This window comes from Pelophylax lessonae (assembly GCF_965119305.1).
Source record: "Pelophylax lessonae genome assembly, chromosome: 7".
Classification (NCBI taxonomy): Eukaryota; Metazoa; Chordata; class Amphibia; order Anura; family Ranidae; genus Pelophylax; species Pelophylax lessonae.
The window spans coordinates 63350859-63370177 of record NC_138774.1 but is presented as its reverse complement, the minus strand read 5'-3'; the positions used below and the strand labels follow the sequence as shown (position 1 = coordinate 63370177).

Sequence of the window (19319 nt, the reverse complement as noted above, 5' to 3'; positions counted from 1 at the left end):
ACAGGTGCATCTCATAACATTAGGATATTATCAAAAAGTTTAATTTATTTTAGTAATTCAATTCAAAAAGTAAAACTCATTTTATATAGAGTGATGTATTTCAAGTAGGGATCGACCGATTATCGGCAATGCCGCTATATTGGGGCCGATATGCACTTTCCCCAATATATCGGAATCGCGCCCTGAAGTTACCGATATTGCCGATATTTTGGGAAAGTGCATGTACCGAAGTGATGCCTGCAGCTAGAGTCATCACCCTGCTACTGGCGTCCATAGCCGACGGTAGGCTGTCTTGTAATGACAACCCATGCAGCTGAGAAGCCGCTCGCTGTCATTACAAGGAGTGATAGGGGACGTCGTCGCCCCCCCCCCCCCTCCAGCCGCCCTCCGCGCAGGGCCGGATTAAGAGCATCATGGGCCTGGTGCTGAGGATTTTGGTGGGCCTTTTTATGAAAAAAAATAAAATGAAAAGTAAAATAAAATGAAAACGCAAACATTTTTTTGTTAAAATAAATTAAAGAGAGTGAGAGATGGGCTGAGAGAGAGAGAAGGGGGTCGAAAGAGAGAGAGAGGGGGCTGAAAGCAAGGGGATGAGAGAGAGAGGGGGGTGAAAGTGAGAGAGAGAAAGAGGGGGTGAGAAAAATGGGGATAAAGAGAGGGTGAGAGAGACAGTGAGTGGTAGGAAAGAGGGGGTGCGAGAGAGTGGGGGGAAAGAGAGAGAGAGTGGTAGGAGAGAGGGGGTTAAGGGGGCGAGAGAGAGAGAGAGAGAGAAAGGGTAGAGGGGAGGTGAGTCTGTGGGGGGGCACAGTATAGTACAATACATGGGGGTAATAGCAAAGTACATTACATGGTGGGCACAGCACACTAAATGGTGGATACATGGATACAGTACATTACATTACATGGTGGGCACAACACATGACATAGTGGGCACTGCACAGCACATTACATGGTGGGCACAACACAGCACATGGTGGGCAAATCACCTTATATGGTGGGCACAGCACATGACATGGCTGGCACAGCACATTACATGTTGGGCACTGCACATCATATGGTGGGCACAGCACAATATATGGTGGGTACTGCACATGGCATGGTGGGCACTGGACATCACATTACCTGGGGCACTCCACGGCACCACATTGTGGGTGCAGAACATTTCATGGTGAGCACTGCACATGACATGGTGGGCACTGCACAACACAGCACATTACATGGTGGGCAAAGTACATGACATGGTGAGCACGGCACAGCACATTTTATAGTGGGTACTGCATGGCACACGACATGGTGGGCAATACACAGCACATTACATGGTGGGTACAGCACATTACATGGTAGGCATTGCATGGTGCAGCACATGACAAGATAGGCACAACACAGCACATGACATGGTGGGCACTGAACAGCAATTGACATGGGAGGCCTTCATGGCATAGCACATTACATGGTGGGCAATACACATGACATGGTGGGCAATGCACAGCACATTACATTTTGGGCACAGCACATTACATTTTGGGCACAGCACATTACATGGTGGGCACAGCACATTATATGGTGGGCACTGCATGTGACATGGTGGGCACTGCTGCATAGCACATTACACAGTGGGCACAACGCATTACATGGTGGGCACAGCACATTACATGGTGGGCACAGCACATTATATGGTGGGCACTGCATGTGACATGGTGGGCACTGCTGCATAGCACATTACACAGTGGGCACAACGCATTACATGCTGGGCACAGCACATTACATGGTGGGCACTGCATGTGACATGGTGGGCACTGCACAGCACACGACATGGTGGGCACTGCTGCATAGCACATTACACAGTGGGCAAAACACATTGCATGCTGGGCACAGCATATGACATGGTGGACACTGCACGTGACATGGTGGCCACTGCATGGCACAGCACATGACATGGTGGGAACTGCACATGACATGGTGGGAACTGCACGTGACATGGTGGGCAATGCACAGCACATTACATTTTGGGCACAGCACATTACATGGTGGGCACAACACATTACATTTTGGGCACAGCACATTACATGGTGGGCACAACACATTACATTTTGGGCACAGCACATTATATGGTGGGCGCTGCATGTGACATGGTGGGCACTGCTGCATAGCACATTACACAGTGGGCACAACGTATTACATGCTGGGCACAGCACATTACATGGTGGGTACTGCATGTGACATGGTGGGCACTGCACAGCACACGACATGGTGGGCACTGCTGCATAGCACATTACACAGCGGGCAAAACACATTGCATGCTGGGCACAGCATATGACATGGTGGACACTGCATGGCACAGCACATGACATGGTGGGCACTGCACATGACATGGTGGGCACTGCATGTGACATGGTGGGCACTGCATGTGACATGGTGGGCACTGCATGGCACAGCACATGGCATGATAGGCACTGCACATTAAATGGTAGGCCCTGCATGGCACAGCACATTACATGGTGGACACTGCATGGTACATCATATGGCATAGTGGGCACTGCTCATAACATAGTGGACACTGCATGGCACAGCACATTACATGGTGGACACTGCATGGTACATCATATGGCATAGTGGGCACTGCTCATAACATAGTGGACACTGCATGGCACAGTACATTACATGGTGGGCACTGCATGGCACTTTACATTACATGGTGGGCACTGCATATTACACTGCAAGCACTGCATGGCACAGTACATTACATGGTGGGCACTGCATATTACACTGCAAGCACTGCATGGCACAGCATATAACATGGTGGGCACTGTATGGCATAACACATTACATTGTGGGCAAAAGGGAACACATTACATGGGGGGAAGCAGCAGTCTCTCCAACAATCATCACAGCCCCCAGGAGAGTTTTTGCACAATCCTCTCTCCCTAATAAGTTTACTAACCTCATTTGAGCAGCATGAAATATTTCCTTTCTCCCGGGCTTCTGATGGTTAGGATGACATCAGCACCCCTCCCCCTGACGGCTGCCTGCATCTCCTTTACACTGAGGATCTGTGTGAGTGTAACAGATCCTGTGATAGGAGCCAGGCATCGGCAGGAACAGGACTCAGCTGCAGCAGCTGAGACTTCTCTCCTTCACATGTGCAGTGCAGAGGGGACTTCTTCTTCAAGACAGCACACGTAGATATCGATAAGCCACTGGCATAGGCCTATATTCAGGGAGGGGCCTGGAGCTGCAGCTCCAATAGCCCCTATGTTAATCCGGCCCTGCCTCCGCGGCTCACCCGGGTCTCCCGTCCCACCGAGAGACCCGGGCATCCTACCTGCACGGCCGCCGAAGAGAAGACCCGATCAAAGCCGCATTCGGCTCTGATCAGGTATCCATGTAAAAACCCGGAAGTGATGTCATGAGATCACTTCCAGGTACTCGGCAGCAAATAAATGAAAGCATTCAAAACAGCCAAACTTGGCGTTTTGAATGCTTTTAAGTGCAGAGGAGGGGTTTGGGGGTCTTTTAGACCCCCCAGATCCCTCCACCACAGTACCTTTTAATAAAAAATAAATAAAAAAAATTTAAATGTCCGAAAATATCGGCCGATACCGATGTCAGATGACAAAAATATTGGGATCGGTATCGGCACTAAAAAAACTATATCGGTCGATCACTAATTTCAAGCATTTCTTTGAGGAGTATGACTTACAGCTAGTGAAAAGTCAAAATTCAGTAAATCATAAAAATGGATTATTACATAAGACCAATAAAAAAAAAAGGATTTTTAATACAGAAACGTTGGCTTACTGAAAAGTATGTCCATGTACAATATAGTATGCAGCACTCAATACATGGTTGGGACTCCTTTTGCATAAATGACTGCATCAATGCGGCGTGGCATGGATGCGATCAGCCTGGGGCAATGCTGAGGTGTTATGGAAGCTCAGGTTGCTTTGATAGCAGCGTTCAGCTCATCTGCATTGTTGGGTTTGGTGTCTGTCATCTTCCTCTTGACAATGCACCACAGATTCTCTATGGGGTTTAGGTCAGACACGTTGGCTGGCCAATCAAGCACAGTGATATCATGATCATTAAAGTGGGTATTGGTACATTTGGCAGTGTGGACAGGTGCCAAGTCCTATTCAGCTCCTCACTCAGTGTCGGGGCTCTTCCTTGTAACCGGCGAGCCACGGTTTGCCGGCTTCTGGCTGTGCTCTAGAGGCTGTGGGAGTCCTGTGAAGCTCCACTATGACCAGCTTTGATTGACACATTGTATCATATTTTGAGATATTATTTCTACATTGTTGCTTACATGGTGTGCTACAGCAGTACTTGTGGTGTGCATGTGTTGTTTTTAATGACTATATAGTCTATTTTATGGTGACAATTTGGAAGGTTTTCTTTGGTTTTTCATTACCTTGTTTTTTTTTGTTATTTGAGCATTGAATTAATAAAATTATTTAAATTTATTCATTATTGAGTTGGTATTTTTTGGAAATTTTGCATTTCCATACCCCGGTTACTCTGATATGGCGCTTTGGGGTAACTCTCCTTCCCTTGTCGTCCCTATTTTTTCTTCCAGGTGCCAAGTCCTACTGGAAAATGAAATCAGCATCTCCATAAAGCTGGTCAGCAGAGGGAAGCATGAAGTGCTCCAGAATTTCCTGGTAGAGGGCTGCGCTGACTTTGGACTTGATAAAACCCAGTGGACCAACACCAGCAGAAGACACGGCTCCCCAAATCATCACTGACTGTGAAAAATGTTGCATTTCATTTGGAAGTCAAGGTCAAAGAGTCTGGAGGAAGAGTGGAGAGGCACACAATCCAAGCTGCATGAGATCCAGTGTGAAGTTTCCACAGTCAGTGATGATTTGTGGAGCCGTGTCATCTGCTGTGTTGGTCCACTGTGTTTTATGAAGTCCAAAGTCAGCTCAGCCCTCTACCAGGAAATTCTAGAGCACTTCATGCTTCCTTCTGGTGACCAGCTTTATGGAGATGCTGATTTCATTTTACAGCAGGACATGGCACCGCCCACACTGACAAAAGTACCAATATCTAGTTTAATGGTCATGGTATGACTTTGCTTGATTGGCCAGGAAACTTGCCTGACCTAAACCCCATAGAGAATCTGTGGGGTATTGTCAAGAGGAAGATGAGAGACACCAGACCCAGCAATGGAGACGAGCTGAAAGCCGCTATCAAAGTAACCTGGGCTTCCATAACACCTCAGCAGTGCCACAAGCTGATCGCCTTCATGCCACGGCGCATTGATGCAGTAATTCATGTAAAAGGAGCCCCGACCAAGTAGTACATACTATACTGTACATGGACATACTTTTCAGTAAGCCAACATTTCTGTTTTAAAAATTCTTCTTTTTATTGGTCTTATGTAATATTCTAATTTTCCGAGATACTGAATCTTGGGTTTTCACTACCTGTAAGCCATAATCATCAAGATTAAAAAAAAGAAATGCTTGAAATCTATCACTCTGTGTGTAATGAATTTATATAAAATATGTGAGTTGCACTTTTTGAATTGATGTACTGAAATACATTAACTTTCTGATGATATTCTAATTTTATGAGATGCACCTGTAGGGGAGTGCTTTGTTTGGGACACATACCAACAGCGAGACCAGTCCTGGGACAAGGTTCTTTAGCACCCAAAGCAAAAAGGCCACAAATGTACCCCCCCATCCCATCTCCCATGAGGGGAAAAGGGGAAGAAATCCCCATTGTCGCACATCCACGGAATCCTGTAGTGGTAATGAGAGTAGCAACCTCAGCCTGGGCTCCTGCCAGGCCAAGCCCCCAGCATGTTTCTCTATGCCCCCCGGAGCTTCTCCATGGGCTGCCCATGCACTGGGGAGAAAAAAAAAAAAAAAGCAGTTCCAGAAAAATACTGTAAGCCAGTAGTGCAATTTGTCCAGGGTGGGCAGCACCAGGGCAGTATGCATGCTGCTGTTCAGAACAACCCAACTTGCTATCCAAGGACGAAACCGAACAACTGAGTGGTAGCACAGGCTAGATTATAGATCCCCCTTTACAGCCAGACTGTCCAAATGCTGAACCCTGAATCAGACATGGGAAGGATCTTTGCATCCCTTTTACCAAAAAAAAGTTCTTAAAGCAGAGTTGGGGAAAAATACTGTAGATTCTGACTTTTAATATACGAACACTTACCTGTCCAGGGAGCCCGCAATGTCGGCACCCCAAGCCCATCTATCCATTGGGTGCGGGCATCGGTGTTGCTAGTAAGGGAAACCAGCAGTAAAGCCTTCAGGCTTCACAGCCGGTTTCCTACTGCGCATGCATGAGTCACACAGCGCTTTCTGAATGGTCCCGTCGTCTTCTGGGGCACACACAGGTCCCAGAAGGCAACAGGGGGTGGGGGAGGAGGAGAGCATGATGCTAAATAGGAAGAAGACCAATTACCCCATGGAAACAAGGTAAATCAAGCACAAACAAAACATCCAATGTGGTTTTAACTTGGTGCTATGAAGCCGATGGTGCAAACAAGGAAATGTGGGTGGAACTCTGCTTTAACCTTTCTTCTGGCATTTTTTTGTGATAGTTCACTGCATGTTGCACATGTGCAGTGCAGTGTTCATACTTGGTCAAGTCTCGGGTACTGTAACATGCTGGGAATGGAGCAGGTGCCGTGATGACTACAATGTACATGAACAGACAGAGCAGTCAGCACTGGAGTAGAACACTCAAGTAGCTGGAGCCAAATTATGAAAACAACTTCCCCACCACAGCTAAGATTAGTTCTGCTTTAATAATGCATTCTGCAATGGAATTTCAAAGTAGATCGAAAGGCCTCTACTTGCAACAATCAAATTAGTACCTATAAGATTCCCTTTGTACTCTCAGTTTTTTAAAATTGCAATAAATACTTTTTTTGCTGCTTAAATGTGGTCACCTGACCGTACACTAAAACTAGATTTCTTTCGATGAGCCTGGAGGCTGAATTTAAAAAATTTAAAGGATTCCTTCATCCACACTTTACAGCGTGGATAGAGTAACCTGCAGTGCTAGCTATTGTATTTTGACCGTCAACGGCTATCAGAATACCCAAACAGTAGCTGCATCTGATTTGATGCAGTCACTGTTTGGCTGACAATCTTCCACCCAAACTCCTTTGATTTTTCAATTGAAGGATCTTGGGCAGGAGGGTGCTGACAGGGCCACCCTTGAAGCAAAGTTTGCCCAGTGTATGGCCGGCTATATTTTCAGTGCTGCTCCTTTCTTTCCTTCCTGGGGGCAGAGATTTCCCTAAGGACTGGCATAGGGGGTATAAGCTGTATTAGTATTCCTATGCTCTTCTCAGGTCAAAGTTTCTCACTGCTCATGTGCCACATTTCAGCCTGGACTCCAACAACACTCTCTGGTCAGGCAGTTACGCTTCATTTAGACTTGTTGTGGGGGCTGCAAAAATGTGCAGTTGAGCCAAGTTTTTGCCACACATCGACCACCGCCCTAAAGTTGCAATAGTAAACAGACCCTTTTGGGGTGAAGTTCTGCTTTAGTATTTTACTGTTAAGAGTGGGATAAGGAAGGCAGGAGTCAAATAATTAAAATCAAAATTAAGTTCCAAAGTAACAGAAAGATCCCCCCCCCCCCCCATCTAGAAATTAGTTGATCTCAAGCATCTTTCAAAAGATCACACAAATGAATTACACTTCCTACCTGCTCTCTAGCCGTTTTTTGACTCTGTATAGCTCTCAGCATTAATTCCAGCTTCTCTTCCGCCTAGTACACCAGAAGCAAAGAGTACAAAATTACCCTAGGAAAAAAAAAAACACACACACACACACAAAACAGCATAAAGTGTCCCTGTCACCTACTTAAAACTAAACTAAATTTTCCATTCTGTAAGCTTAGTTAACATTCATGAACATGTGGCCCATTAATTACAAAATACATCACCAGGGTATTATTCGGGGTTATCAGAGGTGGGGGACTTGAGTCACATGACTTGACTTAAGTCAGACTTGAGTCACCAGTTTGAGGACTTGAGACTTGCTTGACTAAAATGAATAAAAGACTCGACTTGACTTTGACTTGGTATTCATGACTTGAGACATATGACTCAAAATGACTTTACTTTTTTAAGTTATTAAATTTTTACATTTTCTCAAGATGTGTTAAAGCAAAATGAATGTGCCTGTTATGTTTCTGACACCACAGTAACTTAAAACACCTCAGCGTGTTCTGATTTTTAGGACACTGGCTGTTTAACAATGGAAATATTTAACATGTTTTTAGTGACTGTGGTGTTGAAACATGACCGGACGAAGGATTTTGAGCTGTTTAGGCATTCAAAGTGTTTCTTTAATATGCCAAGAAAAAAGCACTAAGCAGTTTTGTTAATGTTGAAAATAAAACAAAACCTTTCCTGACCACTGACTTTTAACTGATTTAAAGGTGAAAATTGGGGTAGATCAGTATTTTGACTTGATTTGTGACTTGACCAAAATAAATGACTTGACTTGCTTGGCTTCTAGCAGGGACTCGACTTGACTTGCTTGCTTTTCGCCACAGTAACTTGGGACCAGGGCCGGCCTTTGGGGTGTGCGAGCTGTGCGGCTGCACAGGGCGCCATGGGCAAAAGGGGCGCCGTGCGGCCATCGCAGCTCGTACATGATCAGGCCGCACAGTGGGAGGTAAGCGGCGACCGCGGCATGGAGAGGGTTAACACAGGCCACGGCCGCCGCTTACCTCCCGCTGTGCGGCTGTGCCTGTGTCTTCTTCTATAGCTGCAGGGCTGAGCTGTGTATCACACACAACTCAGCCTCAGATCCGCCGCCAGTGCCCGCAACTGACAGATCCCCTCCTCTCCAGACCAGGGACGCCAGAGGAGAGATCGTCGGCTCCCCCTCCTCCCGCCCCTTCTCCTCCTCCTCCCACCCCTTTTTCTCATGGTAAGCCTCCATACTAAGGTAAGTAAGCTCTCTCCTGATGTAAGGGGGCTCTGTGTTGGGGTCTCTGATGTGAGGGGTCTCTAAAGTAAGGGGGCTTTGTGTGGGGGGTCTCTGATGTAAGGGGGGCTCTGTGTGGGGGGGTCTCTGATGTAAAGGGGGCTTTGTGTGGGGGGTCTTTGATGTAAGGGGGGCTCTGTGTGGGGGTCTCTGGTGTAAGGGAGCTCTGTGAGGGGGGTCTCTGATGTAAGGGGGCTCTGTGTGGGGGTCTCTGATGTAAGGGGGCTCTGTGTGGGGGTCTCTGATGTAAGGGGGGCTCTGTGTGGGAGGGCTCTGATGTAAGGGGAGCTCTGTGTGGAGGGGCTCTGATGTAGGGGGAGCTCTGTGGGGGGCTCTGATGTAAGGGGGGCTCTGTGGGGATGGTCTCTGATGTAAGGGGGCTCTGTGTTGGGGTCTCTGGATGTAAGGGGGGCTTTGTGTAGCGGTCTCTAAAGTAAGGGGGCTTTGTGTGGGGAGTCTCTGATGTAAAGGGGGCTCTTTGTGGGGGCTGGGGGGTCTCTGCTGTAAGGGTGCTCTGTGTGGGGGGTTTCTGTTGTAAGGGGGGCTCTGTTGGGGGTCTCTGATGTAAGGGGGGTCTCTAATGTAAGGGGGGGCTAAGTTTGTAGTGATCATAAAAAAGAAAAGTCAAATGAAGTGCAAAAAAAGTGCAAGAAAAAATGTGCAGGGCGCTGGTGGGGGCGCCACAGGATCAGCTCGCACAGGGCACTTGAACACCTAAGGCCGGCCCTGCTTGGGACTTGCTTGAGACTTGAAGGTTAAGACTTGAGACTTGCTTGTGACTTGCACATGTGTGACTTACTCCCATGTCTGGGGGTTATAAATGAGTGGCTTCCCTGACTTAGTAAATGCCTCTGTTTTGTGCACTTTTGTAGTTTATGGAACTAAGCACAAGCTTATCTACATATAGGGATATGTATCCTGCTATTAAATAACTCCTCCCCTGAGGATCCATGGCTTTGCAATGTGACTGCCCCAACCCATTAGGTACCAATTTGCTTGGATCATCAGCAGCTTGTACAAATTCCAGGGCCTCGGGGGAGGAACAGCGCACAACATCCGATCTTCCCTGATGAAATACTCGGAGCGAAACCACCTCACATGTGGCACATAAAGAGCCGTGTAACCTGCGGAGAAAGTTAGGAGAAATAGGTCAAACTAGCCAGTGGCCACATGTTCCACCAAAACAAATCATCTCATTATTTTCCTTACCTGTAATAGGCTAGTTGGAGGCAGATCTGTAGGAAAGCTCCAGGACTGAGATTGTGTTTCTGTGGGAACTTCTTCCCAAAATCGGCAAAGGTGAAACAGCAGATGTCCAAATCGTTCACCAGTCTGTATAGGGTGAGAAAAATAGAGATTTAGAGACATTGCACAATCAGGGGCTTGTTTTCAAATGTGACTAGTATTAACCAGACGGTCCGTTATTTCTAAATGTAGTGCCATGTTAATGGTGCCATCTTGTGGAACTGGGTTCATAAAATCAACTGCCATCAGAGGGATGATCTCAATGTTTTTATAGGTTTTTTGTTTCCCTTAGTTTCCTCCCACAAAAGAAAAACCTATGTAGAGGGTAATTGGTTTCTGACCAAAGTGGCCCATGTGTGTTTATAATACCAATGGGGACATTAGATCATCTGGTCATTTGGGACATCTCTTAAACTTTTTACCCCAGAGGAAAAAGGTCTCTTACTAGAGATTTCTTTAATGGTCAGAAAACCATCTGTAATGACAGCGAAAAAAGATAACCTGTTCAGCTTTAAAACCCATATACTGATGATTTCTAAAGAAACTAACCTCTCATTAAAAAAAAAAAAAAAATGGAAAAAACATTCCCTTTATATTATTAGCAAGCTGTATTCAAATATCAGGACATGGTGCTTCTATAATTTATAGCATATTACCAAACACCACACAAAGAAATAGACTTTACTTTGTATGGACATAAGGCTCCTTTCACACGGGACAGAATCAATCCAAATGGATCTCTCAGCTGAGCAGGCGGATGACAGGTCCGTGTCCGCTCTGCATAGCCGCTGTTCTCTATTGGACGGTCGGATGGAAACGGACTGCATGTCTGTTTCAATCCGACTGTCATCTGATCCGCTAGACAGATGGTATCCCCACCTGTCTGGTTTTTAGGTTAAGTCAAAAATCCCATTTTCTCTTTCGTTTATTGACGGACATAGCTTTTGTCATTATTGATAATTGGGACATCCCAAAGCAGTGTTAAACATGAGGGGTGGGAAACAGCAAAAAATTCCCAAGGCTTAACATTAGCCAACCAGGCAACAGGGGCTCAACCAAAACAGCTGGAGCCCACCTGAAGAAAACAATAAACCCTCAAAGAGGATCAAGTCCTCTTAAACCGCAGCCTGCAAAACTTTGCGGCCAAAGGAAGCATCCGCAGATGCCAACACATCCACTTTATAAAACTTTGTGAAAATGTGCACTGATGACCAGGTGGCTGCCTTGCAGACCTGCGTCACTGAAGCTTGATGACGGAAGGCCCAGGAGGCACTAAGCGTCTTAGTAGAGTGCTGCTTGACAGGGAAAGGGGGAACCTGACCCCTGATGTAATAGGCCTGAACCACCGTCTGTCTGATCCATCTGGAAATGGTCGCAGAGAAAGCAGACAACCCTTTGCGAGGTCCATCCATGAGCACAAATAGAGAATCTGACTTCCTTAAAGACTCCGTAGCTGCCAGGTACACCCAAATTGCCCGGACCACATCCAAGGCAATTTCCTTCAGATGTTTAGGCCTGGGACACAATGGAAGGCAACACAATGGTCTTCATTCAAATGAAAGTCAGAGACCACCTTAATAAGGAATGACAGACCGGTGCGAAGCACCACCTTATCCTTGTGAATCACCAGATAAGGTGAACGATAGGATATTGCTGCCAGTTCTGACACCTGCACTGGAGGAACCAAATGTCAGACATCCTGAAGAAAAGTACGCACCAGGGAGTGTGTGGCTAAAGATGGTTGGAAAACGGCCGCCAAGGCCGATACCTGGACCTTGATGGTAATCAAGGCCAATTTCTGTTCAAACCCCCATTGAAGAAAGATTAAGATCCGAGCCACCGAGAAGGAGCGAGGATGAATACCAAGAGACTCACACCACGCAACATACATCTTCCACGTATGATAGTAGATCTTCCTATAAGCTATCACCGACTCAGATGAACCTCTATCCATTAGCACCAGGCGTTCAACAGCCAAGCTGTCAAAGCCAGCGACTAAAGCAGGGTGGAAGATCGTTGCTTGGCACAGCAGATCCCCCGTGAGAGGAAGCTTCCAAGGAACGTCGGCAACCAGCCACACCAGATCGGCGTACCAAGCCCAGCGAGGCCAGTTCAGAGCCACTAAGATGATGGGAATCCCTTCTGCCTTGATCTTGCATAGAAATCTTGGCAGAAGCTTGAGAGGAGAGAAGACGTAAATCAGACGACACTGACCACACGGGGCCACCAGCGCACCTGTGGCATCTGCCAGAGGATCCCTTGACCAAGCAACAAACCTCTGCATCTTTCTGCTGAGTCGAATCACCAAAAGATCCACCTCAGGGGTGTCCCACTGGAGACACAGCTGACGAAACACCTCCGAATGAAGGGACCACTCCCCTTGGTCCAAAGCCTGCCGACAGAGGTAATCCGCCTGCCAATTTTCAATCCTGGGAATGTGTACGGCGGAGAGGGCAGGAAAGAAACAATCTGCCCACCTTAAAATGCCGGCTACCTCCAGAGTCACCAGGGCACTTCTTGTGCCCCCTGGGTAATTGACATAAGCCACGGCCGTGGCATTGTCTGATTGAATGTGCACAGGGCATCCCTGAAGACGATCTGTCCAATGATCCAGACACAGTCTGATCGCTCGGAGTTCCAGAACATTGATCGGTAGTCTGGACTCTTCCAGCATCCATACCCCCTGAACAGAATGCTTGCCAAGGATGCCTCCCCAGCCAGACAAGCTGGCATCCATGGTGACCACTGTTCAATACAAGGGGAGGAAGGATTTTCCCAGTCGAAGCGCTGGAGAGCAAAGCCACCATATCAGGGACTCCTTTGTTCCCAGACTCAGCCGGATCTGATTGTCCAGAGACTGCGGAGTCTTGTCCCATATGGTCAGAATCTATTTTGCAGGGACCTCATAATAAAACTGCGAAAACCGAACCGCCTCGAAGGTAGATAACATTAGGCCCAGCACCCGCATGCAAGTCCGGAGGGATGACCAATTGTTGGACAGCAGGAGGCAAATTGCAGCCTGCAATTTCTGGAGTTCGTCTAGAGGAAGGAGTACTCTGGCTATGGCCAAGTCCAGAGTCAGGCCCAAATAGTCCAGCTTTGTGGACAGAACCAGGGCAGACTTCTGAAAATTCAGGATCCAGCTGAACTCCCGCAGAATTTTTATTGTGATCTCCAGGTTCTCCACCAGAGCAGATGGAGACTCTGCTCGAAGAAGGAGATCATCCAAGTAGCCCAGTATCCCCCGTTGGCGCAGCAAAGAAAAGCTAGCACCTGAGCCAAGACTTTTGTGAAGACCCCAGGAGCGGAGGCGAGACCAGAGGGTAACGCCATAAACGGATAATGCTCCTCTCCCACAGCAAAGCGGAGAAAACATTGGTGACTAGCACATATTGGAATGTAAAGGTAAGCATCCTTGATGTTGATAGAGGCAAGAAAATCCCCCTGATGCAGGGATGCCACCACCGTTCGAATGGACTCCATTCGGAACTTCTGTACCCGCACAAAGCAGTTTAGCGCCTTGATGTCCAGGATTGGATGCACTTTACCTTCCTTCATGGGGACTGTGAACGGGTTTGAGTAAAAACCCCGAAAACGTTCCAAAGTCCGAACCGGGACAATCACCCCTTGAAGGAACAGGTCTTGTACCACCCCAAACAGACCCTGTAACTGGTCTGCGGGCAGGTGCAGGTTGGAAGGAAAAAACCTTGCCAGGGGACAAAAGCGAAACTCGATCTTGTAACTGGACCGAATAACTTCATAGACCCACTTGTCTGGCACCAGGGAATGCTGAAGGAGCCTTGTCCACGGGTCTGGAGAAGCCCGCTCTTGGCTTGCCGGATCAGGTTTGTTTGGATCTGCCAGAGGAGGCCCTGAAAGGCTTAGAGCCCTTGTCAGTCGACCCTGAGGGATGAAAAAAATTCTTAAGAGCCGAGAAGGAAGGTTCACGTCTATGACGAGGTTCCCTACCCCTAGTAGCCTGTGAAAGAAAGGTTCTCTTCCCCCCGTGAGACCTTTAATGATGCCATCCAGGGTAGCTTCAAACAGACCAACTCCTTGAAAGAGAAGATCAGTCAAAGCCTTCTTAGAGGTCTGGTCTAAGAACAGAATTTAAGCCAAAAGACACACGGAAGGACCACCGCCAAAACAGAGGCAAGCCATCATGGGAGCCGCATCCAAGGAGGCATTACATATAAACTGCAAACCATTGGTCCAGCTGGTCCGCCAGCTCAGCAAAGGCAGGAGGGAGTTGTTCACCCTCCAAATCACGGCGTAGGAGCTTAGCCCACTCGGTCAGAGAGTTTGCGACACTAGGGCAATGGTAAATACCGATCCCATTGCCAAACCTGCTAATGTGTACATAATGCGGGCCACAGCCTCTGCCTTCCGGTCAGCCAGATCATTAAAGGTCAGGGACTCATCATGGTTGCCTTGTTCAATCTGGAAACCGGAGGGTGCACCACTTCTTAAGAAGGGACTCCTCAAAGGGGTAACACCTAGTACAGCGATTAGGAACCCCACAGGGATGCTTTGGTCGTCCCCACTCTTTAGCGACAATTCTGTCAAAATCGGCGGGGAAAGGAAACACCTTTGCCGATCTGGATGGCTTGTGAGTGCTAAAGGGTACCTGCGCCTCTATTGCAGCTTCAGCCGCATCCTCCATCTTCAGGGTCTCACGCACAGATACAATCAGTGCATCCACCAGCGCCCTATTGTATGCGGTCGCAGATGTGGAGGAATTATCCTCAAGGATTCGCAGACCCAGCAGAGTGACTCACGTCCATGGTGGATCTGGTGAGACAGATGAGGCAAGGGAGAGTGGGGGCGCTTTTTACTAGCCCATCGCCCACAAGCCACCTCCACCCGGGACACAAGGGACTCCAAGACCGCTGTCAGTGCATGGATGGATGGTTGGGACCCAGAGGGCCCGTAGCCTCAGAGAGGAGATCAGGTGGGGAAACGTGCTCCAAGGACTCCATGAGTCACCAGGGGGACCCCACAAAAGTGTAATACACTGCTAAAGGACAGCCCCCACCATGCTGGCAGCACCATCCGGTCGCTAAGCACAAGGAACAGAGCGATCCTCAGCAGAGAAGGAGAGCACCCCACCAGACTCAACACCTGCGGACACAGGCACTTGCAAGCACCAGGTAATTCTGCACTACACGTGCGGCGATCAGGAAGCTAAATGATCAAGGAGTCAGAACCAGGGGACAGAGAGGGGCCCCCACCACTGAAATAGCCGCCCACAGGGCTTCACTGTCATGGCCATCGCTTTTTGCAATGTAAATGAAAAGAAAATGGCCGCCAAACTACACAAACATGGCTGCCATGTATAGAAACATACAGGCTACAACAAAATGGTGGCCCCACGAAGCATACAGGGACCTGGAATGGGGGGGACCACGCCTCAGGACAGATCCAGGCAGGATGGGGGGCCCTGGCAGGAGCTCCCACCAGGTCCACCCCCCCCTTCTGCACAATCGATCATCCAGCCATGCATGCCCCCCCCCCCCCCATCGCTATTGGCGCCATGCCCCCACTCCAGGAAGGTGGTCAGACCACCCAAAAAAATAAATCCCCCAGCGTATGTGGAAAGAGGGGGCAGGATGAGGGACTTGACAAGAGGGGGGTGCCTGCAGGAACTAGGGGAACCCGGGGGTCCGACTGTCCCAAGGAGGGGCCCACATCAACCCCAAAACTATCCAGGGGTAGAGGGGGGGGGCAGCTACTCACATACCAGGAACCATGTGGACACCGCTGCAGACAGATCCTCCTCTCCATCGAAATGGAGGGCTGTCGGCCAGGAGTAACGTTGTGACTCAGGTTGGAGCCAGGTCGTATGCGACCTCATAAGTCGTTTAACTCACAGGGCCAGCCCCTGTCCAGCGGGCCTATGTCGCAGCCGACCTAGCCCGGAGCTGAGGCCTGCGTGCACTCGCGGGCCAGATTGGGGTGACCACTGGATCTAGATTATCCAGCCCGTCACCCAGTCCGGCAGTTGATCGGAAAAACCCAGGAAAAACCCAGGAGGAATACATTTTCTATCTAAAAAATTTTGCCAGAACCAAAGATCCCAGCAAGGTACTAGGTCCTTACTCCTGACTAGGCAGAAAAAAACTGAGTGACTATAGCAGAGAGAGGGAGTCCTTCTGGACTGCCCATGGGTGTAGCCATAAGTTTTTTTTGCCTAGTGTCCTACTCCTGTAGGGGGCAGTATACCCAATGGTCAAGAATGACAGGAGCTGTGCCCGTCAATGAACGAAAGAGAAAGTCTGTTTTCCGCATTGATGTTTCCCTACAAAAACTCGCCTTGACTGGGTACCATTTATACTGTATAAAAGTTTTATTGTGTTTGTGCTGTAGAGCTGGTCAGCATTGTTGGGTGTCTCCAGATAGCAATTCCCACAATCTACTTCTTGTGACACAGAGACCTCTAAATTCCTGGGCTGTGGGAACACACTATTAAAGGATAAGTGGTTAGCCCCCAGGATGTGTAGTATTTGGGACCTGGGCTCAGTTCCCACCAGGAACATCATTTTAATAGAGCTTTTATATTCTCCCTGTGCTTACCTGTGTTTTATTCTGGTGCTCCAGTCCCCTTCTATGCAAAAACTTACTAGTTGACTGAAGGGCCCACCTAAATTTGAGTTTTCATTTTTTCGGTAGATCATTGAAAGGTAACTCCACTTTTTGTGGGAAAAGAAATCTAGCAAATAAAAATAATAATGCAGCATATACAATTGTGACAAGTCATATTTTAATTGAATAATTAAAATAATATTAAAAACACCCTTTCCTTTTCCATCTGCAGAGCTGTAAAATGCAATGCAATATGGCTACTTAGAGGTGTTCTGCATACAGATGGTGTACAGAACACCAACCCAGATATGTCATTTCCTGCTTGTGTGATTGGCTGATTTTCCCAGAAGTCTGCACTATGATACAAATCAGATTTTGAGCATCCCCTGCAACAAAATTCTTTATTTTTGGTGTGATACTCTCAAAGGGAAATCATGCCTAAAAGGAACAGACCCTGCAGCTTTCCATTTTAGAGCCGTGCAGGTGCAGCAGCTGACAAATATAAAAACTGCTCCCATTCAGATTCATTCTGCACATGGTCAAACAGTTATTTCGTCAGAATATCAAAAGTTAGGAATCTGCAACAAAATTTGTTAAAATCCATGCAATGTACACAGATCACCAGATGGGAATAATTTTTTCTCAACCAAATTTGAGTTACTCTTTAAACTAGCAAGGGTTTCCAACCTCTTAAAAACTTTTTTGGCGAGATATCTGTGCTAAAAAAAAAATAGAAATAGAAAAAAAAATAAAATAATATAGCGTATACCGTTACGACACAAGTCATATCGTCATTGAATGTTATTAAAAATGACCTTTCCTTTTCAATCTGTAGCCACTGTAATTTTTTTGAAATATGGCTACCTAGAGCTGTTCTGTACACAGAATGTATACTGACCACACCCCAGAAACATCATTTCCTGCTTGTGTATTTGGCTCACCAATGTTCCCAGACGTCTGCCTAAAATACAAGTCAGATTTTAGGCATCCTCTGGAACAAAAATTAAATTTTTGATGAGATTCTCCCAAAAGGAACACGTCTAAAGGGATGCAGGCCAAGCATATTTCCTCATTGGTGCTCTGCAGCTGCGCAGCTGATTGAGAATTATGAAACCACTCCCATTAGACCCACTCAGCACAGAGGAACAAACAGGGATTTCTGCAGAACAACAAAAGGTAGGAATCTACAACAAAGTTTGTTATAATCCTTGCAACGTACAGAGATCACCGAGAGGGGAATGGTTTTTTTCTCAACAAAAGTGGAGTTACGCTTTAAGTTTCAGAGCTGCCCAGCTGTCATAATCATATAAAAAAATCAACAATCATATGGGAAGCATCCAAAACTCCAAGACGGACAGAAGCTGAGCCATCTTTAACAGCACAGGTAGAGGCTGAATGATCACACAGGGGAGTAACTGTAACTTGCAGTTTACTATACAGATTATACAGGTGAAAGTTAGAATCAATAATGCAAAAAAGGGCCTGAATGGCAAAAAGCATGCATACACTGCAGAACATTAAAAGCTGCACATACATGGAAGTTTTCGCAGCAGCATCTCAGTGGCTTAATTAGGGCAACATGAGGCTGCATAGCATTACCTCTGTAAGACTCTAATGCACAGAGAGTCTAGCTGAGAATCACTACTTCAGCTAAAAATAGTTCACAATGCAAACAGCTACTGGCGATTATCCTTCGGTGTCTCTCTCAGAGGGTCAGCTCTGGTAACACAAGTGAACAGCTGGAGAGATCCCAGGCTCGAGGACACAGAGAGGACACCCCGCCAGAACAGGAGTACACTGTAGCCAACTGAGGAAGTGGTCCCCTTAGAAACTTCATGCTATTAGGATGTGGCCTGGCTTTTTGCACTCCCGTTCTGACGGCGGAGAGCCTCCCATATGGCTGCAGATCACTTGCCCAGCCATCATTGCCTCCCTCATCAAGTGTGGCCTCTCTAAACTGCTGAGGGAAAGAAGCAGACAAACTTATCTTCCCTTACAGGAAGCCAGGATGCTGTAGGACATGGGACTCAAAGAGACTGTGCTGCAATTAATGGTGAGTAAATGGACACTCCAATACACAAGAACCAAGTCAGATAAAATGTACCCTTAGACATCCGAAGAGATAAGAAGCCAGAGGACGACTCAGGTCATTGAACTCCACTTTTTATCTGTTAAATATACCATCAGAAGTGTCTTGTTATATCCATGCAATAAGTGCAAAAAAAACCTGTTGGCCCCGCCAGCAATCCTGTGGGCGTAGAACTTCCAGTTGTCTCCGTTTTCTGCTGTCTGTTATATATTACATTGCTTACAGTTCACACCCCCACCCAATGTTATGGCGATAAGGAGAGGGTGAGGTATTCTGTAGTCCTGTCGTAGGGTGATAATGCTGCTTCTACATGGATACAGTAATGTCAGTGAGCATTGTCACTCTAGGACAGGGGATATATACAACTGGAAAAATCACCAGCTTAAAAAGAAAAAAAAAAAAAAGGAAATGTAAAATGATTTACTATA

The 19319-nt window shown here is 47.2% G+C and overlaps 1 protein-coding gene across 1 annotated transcript in view; it reads right to left on the bottom strand.

The window, feature by feature from the left end:
* Positions 1-19319, bottom strand: part of LOC309559518 (carnitine O-acetyltransferase-like) — a 102343-nt gene that overhangs the window by 25250 nt on the left and 57774 nt on the right. Inside the window, exons 10-12 of the mRNA XM_082262798.1 lie at positions 10185-10307; positions 9964-10099; positions 7684-7746 (exon numbers count right to left, since the gene is read on the bottom strand). Of these exons, the coding sequence (XP_082118924.1) occupies positions 7684-7746; positions 9964-10099; positions 10185-10307 (322 nt within the window). The remainder of the gene's footprint in view (positions 1-7683; positions 7747-9963; positions 10100-10184; positions 10308-19319) is intronic.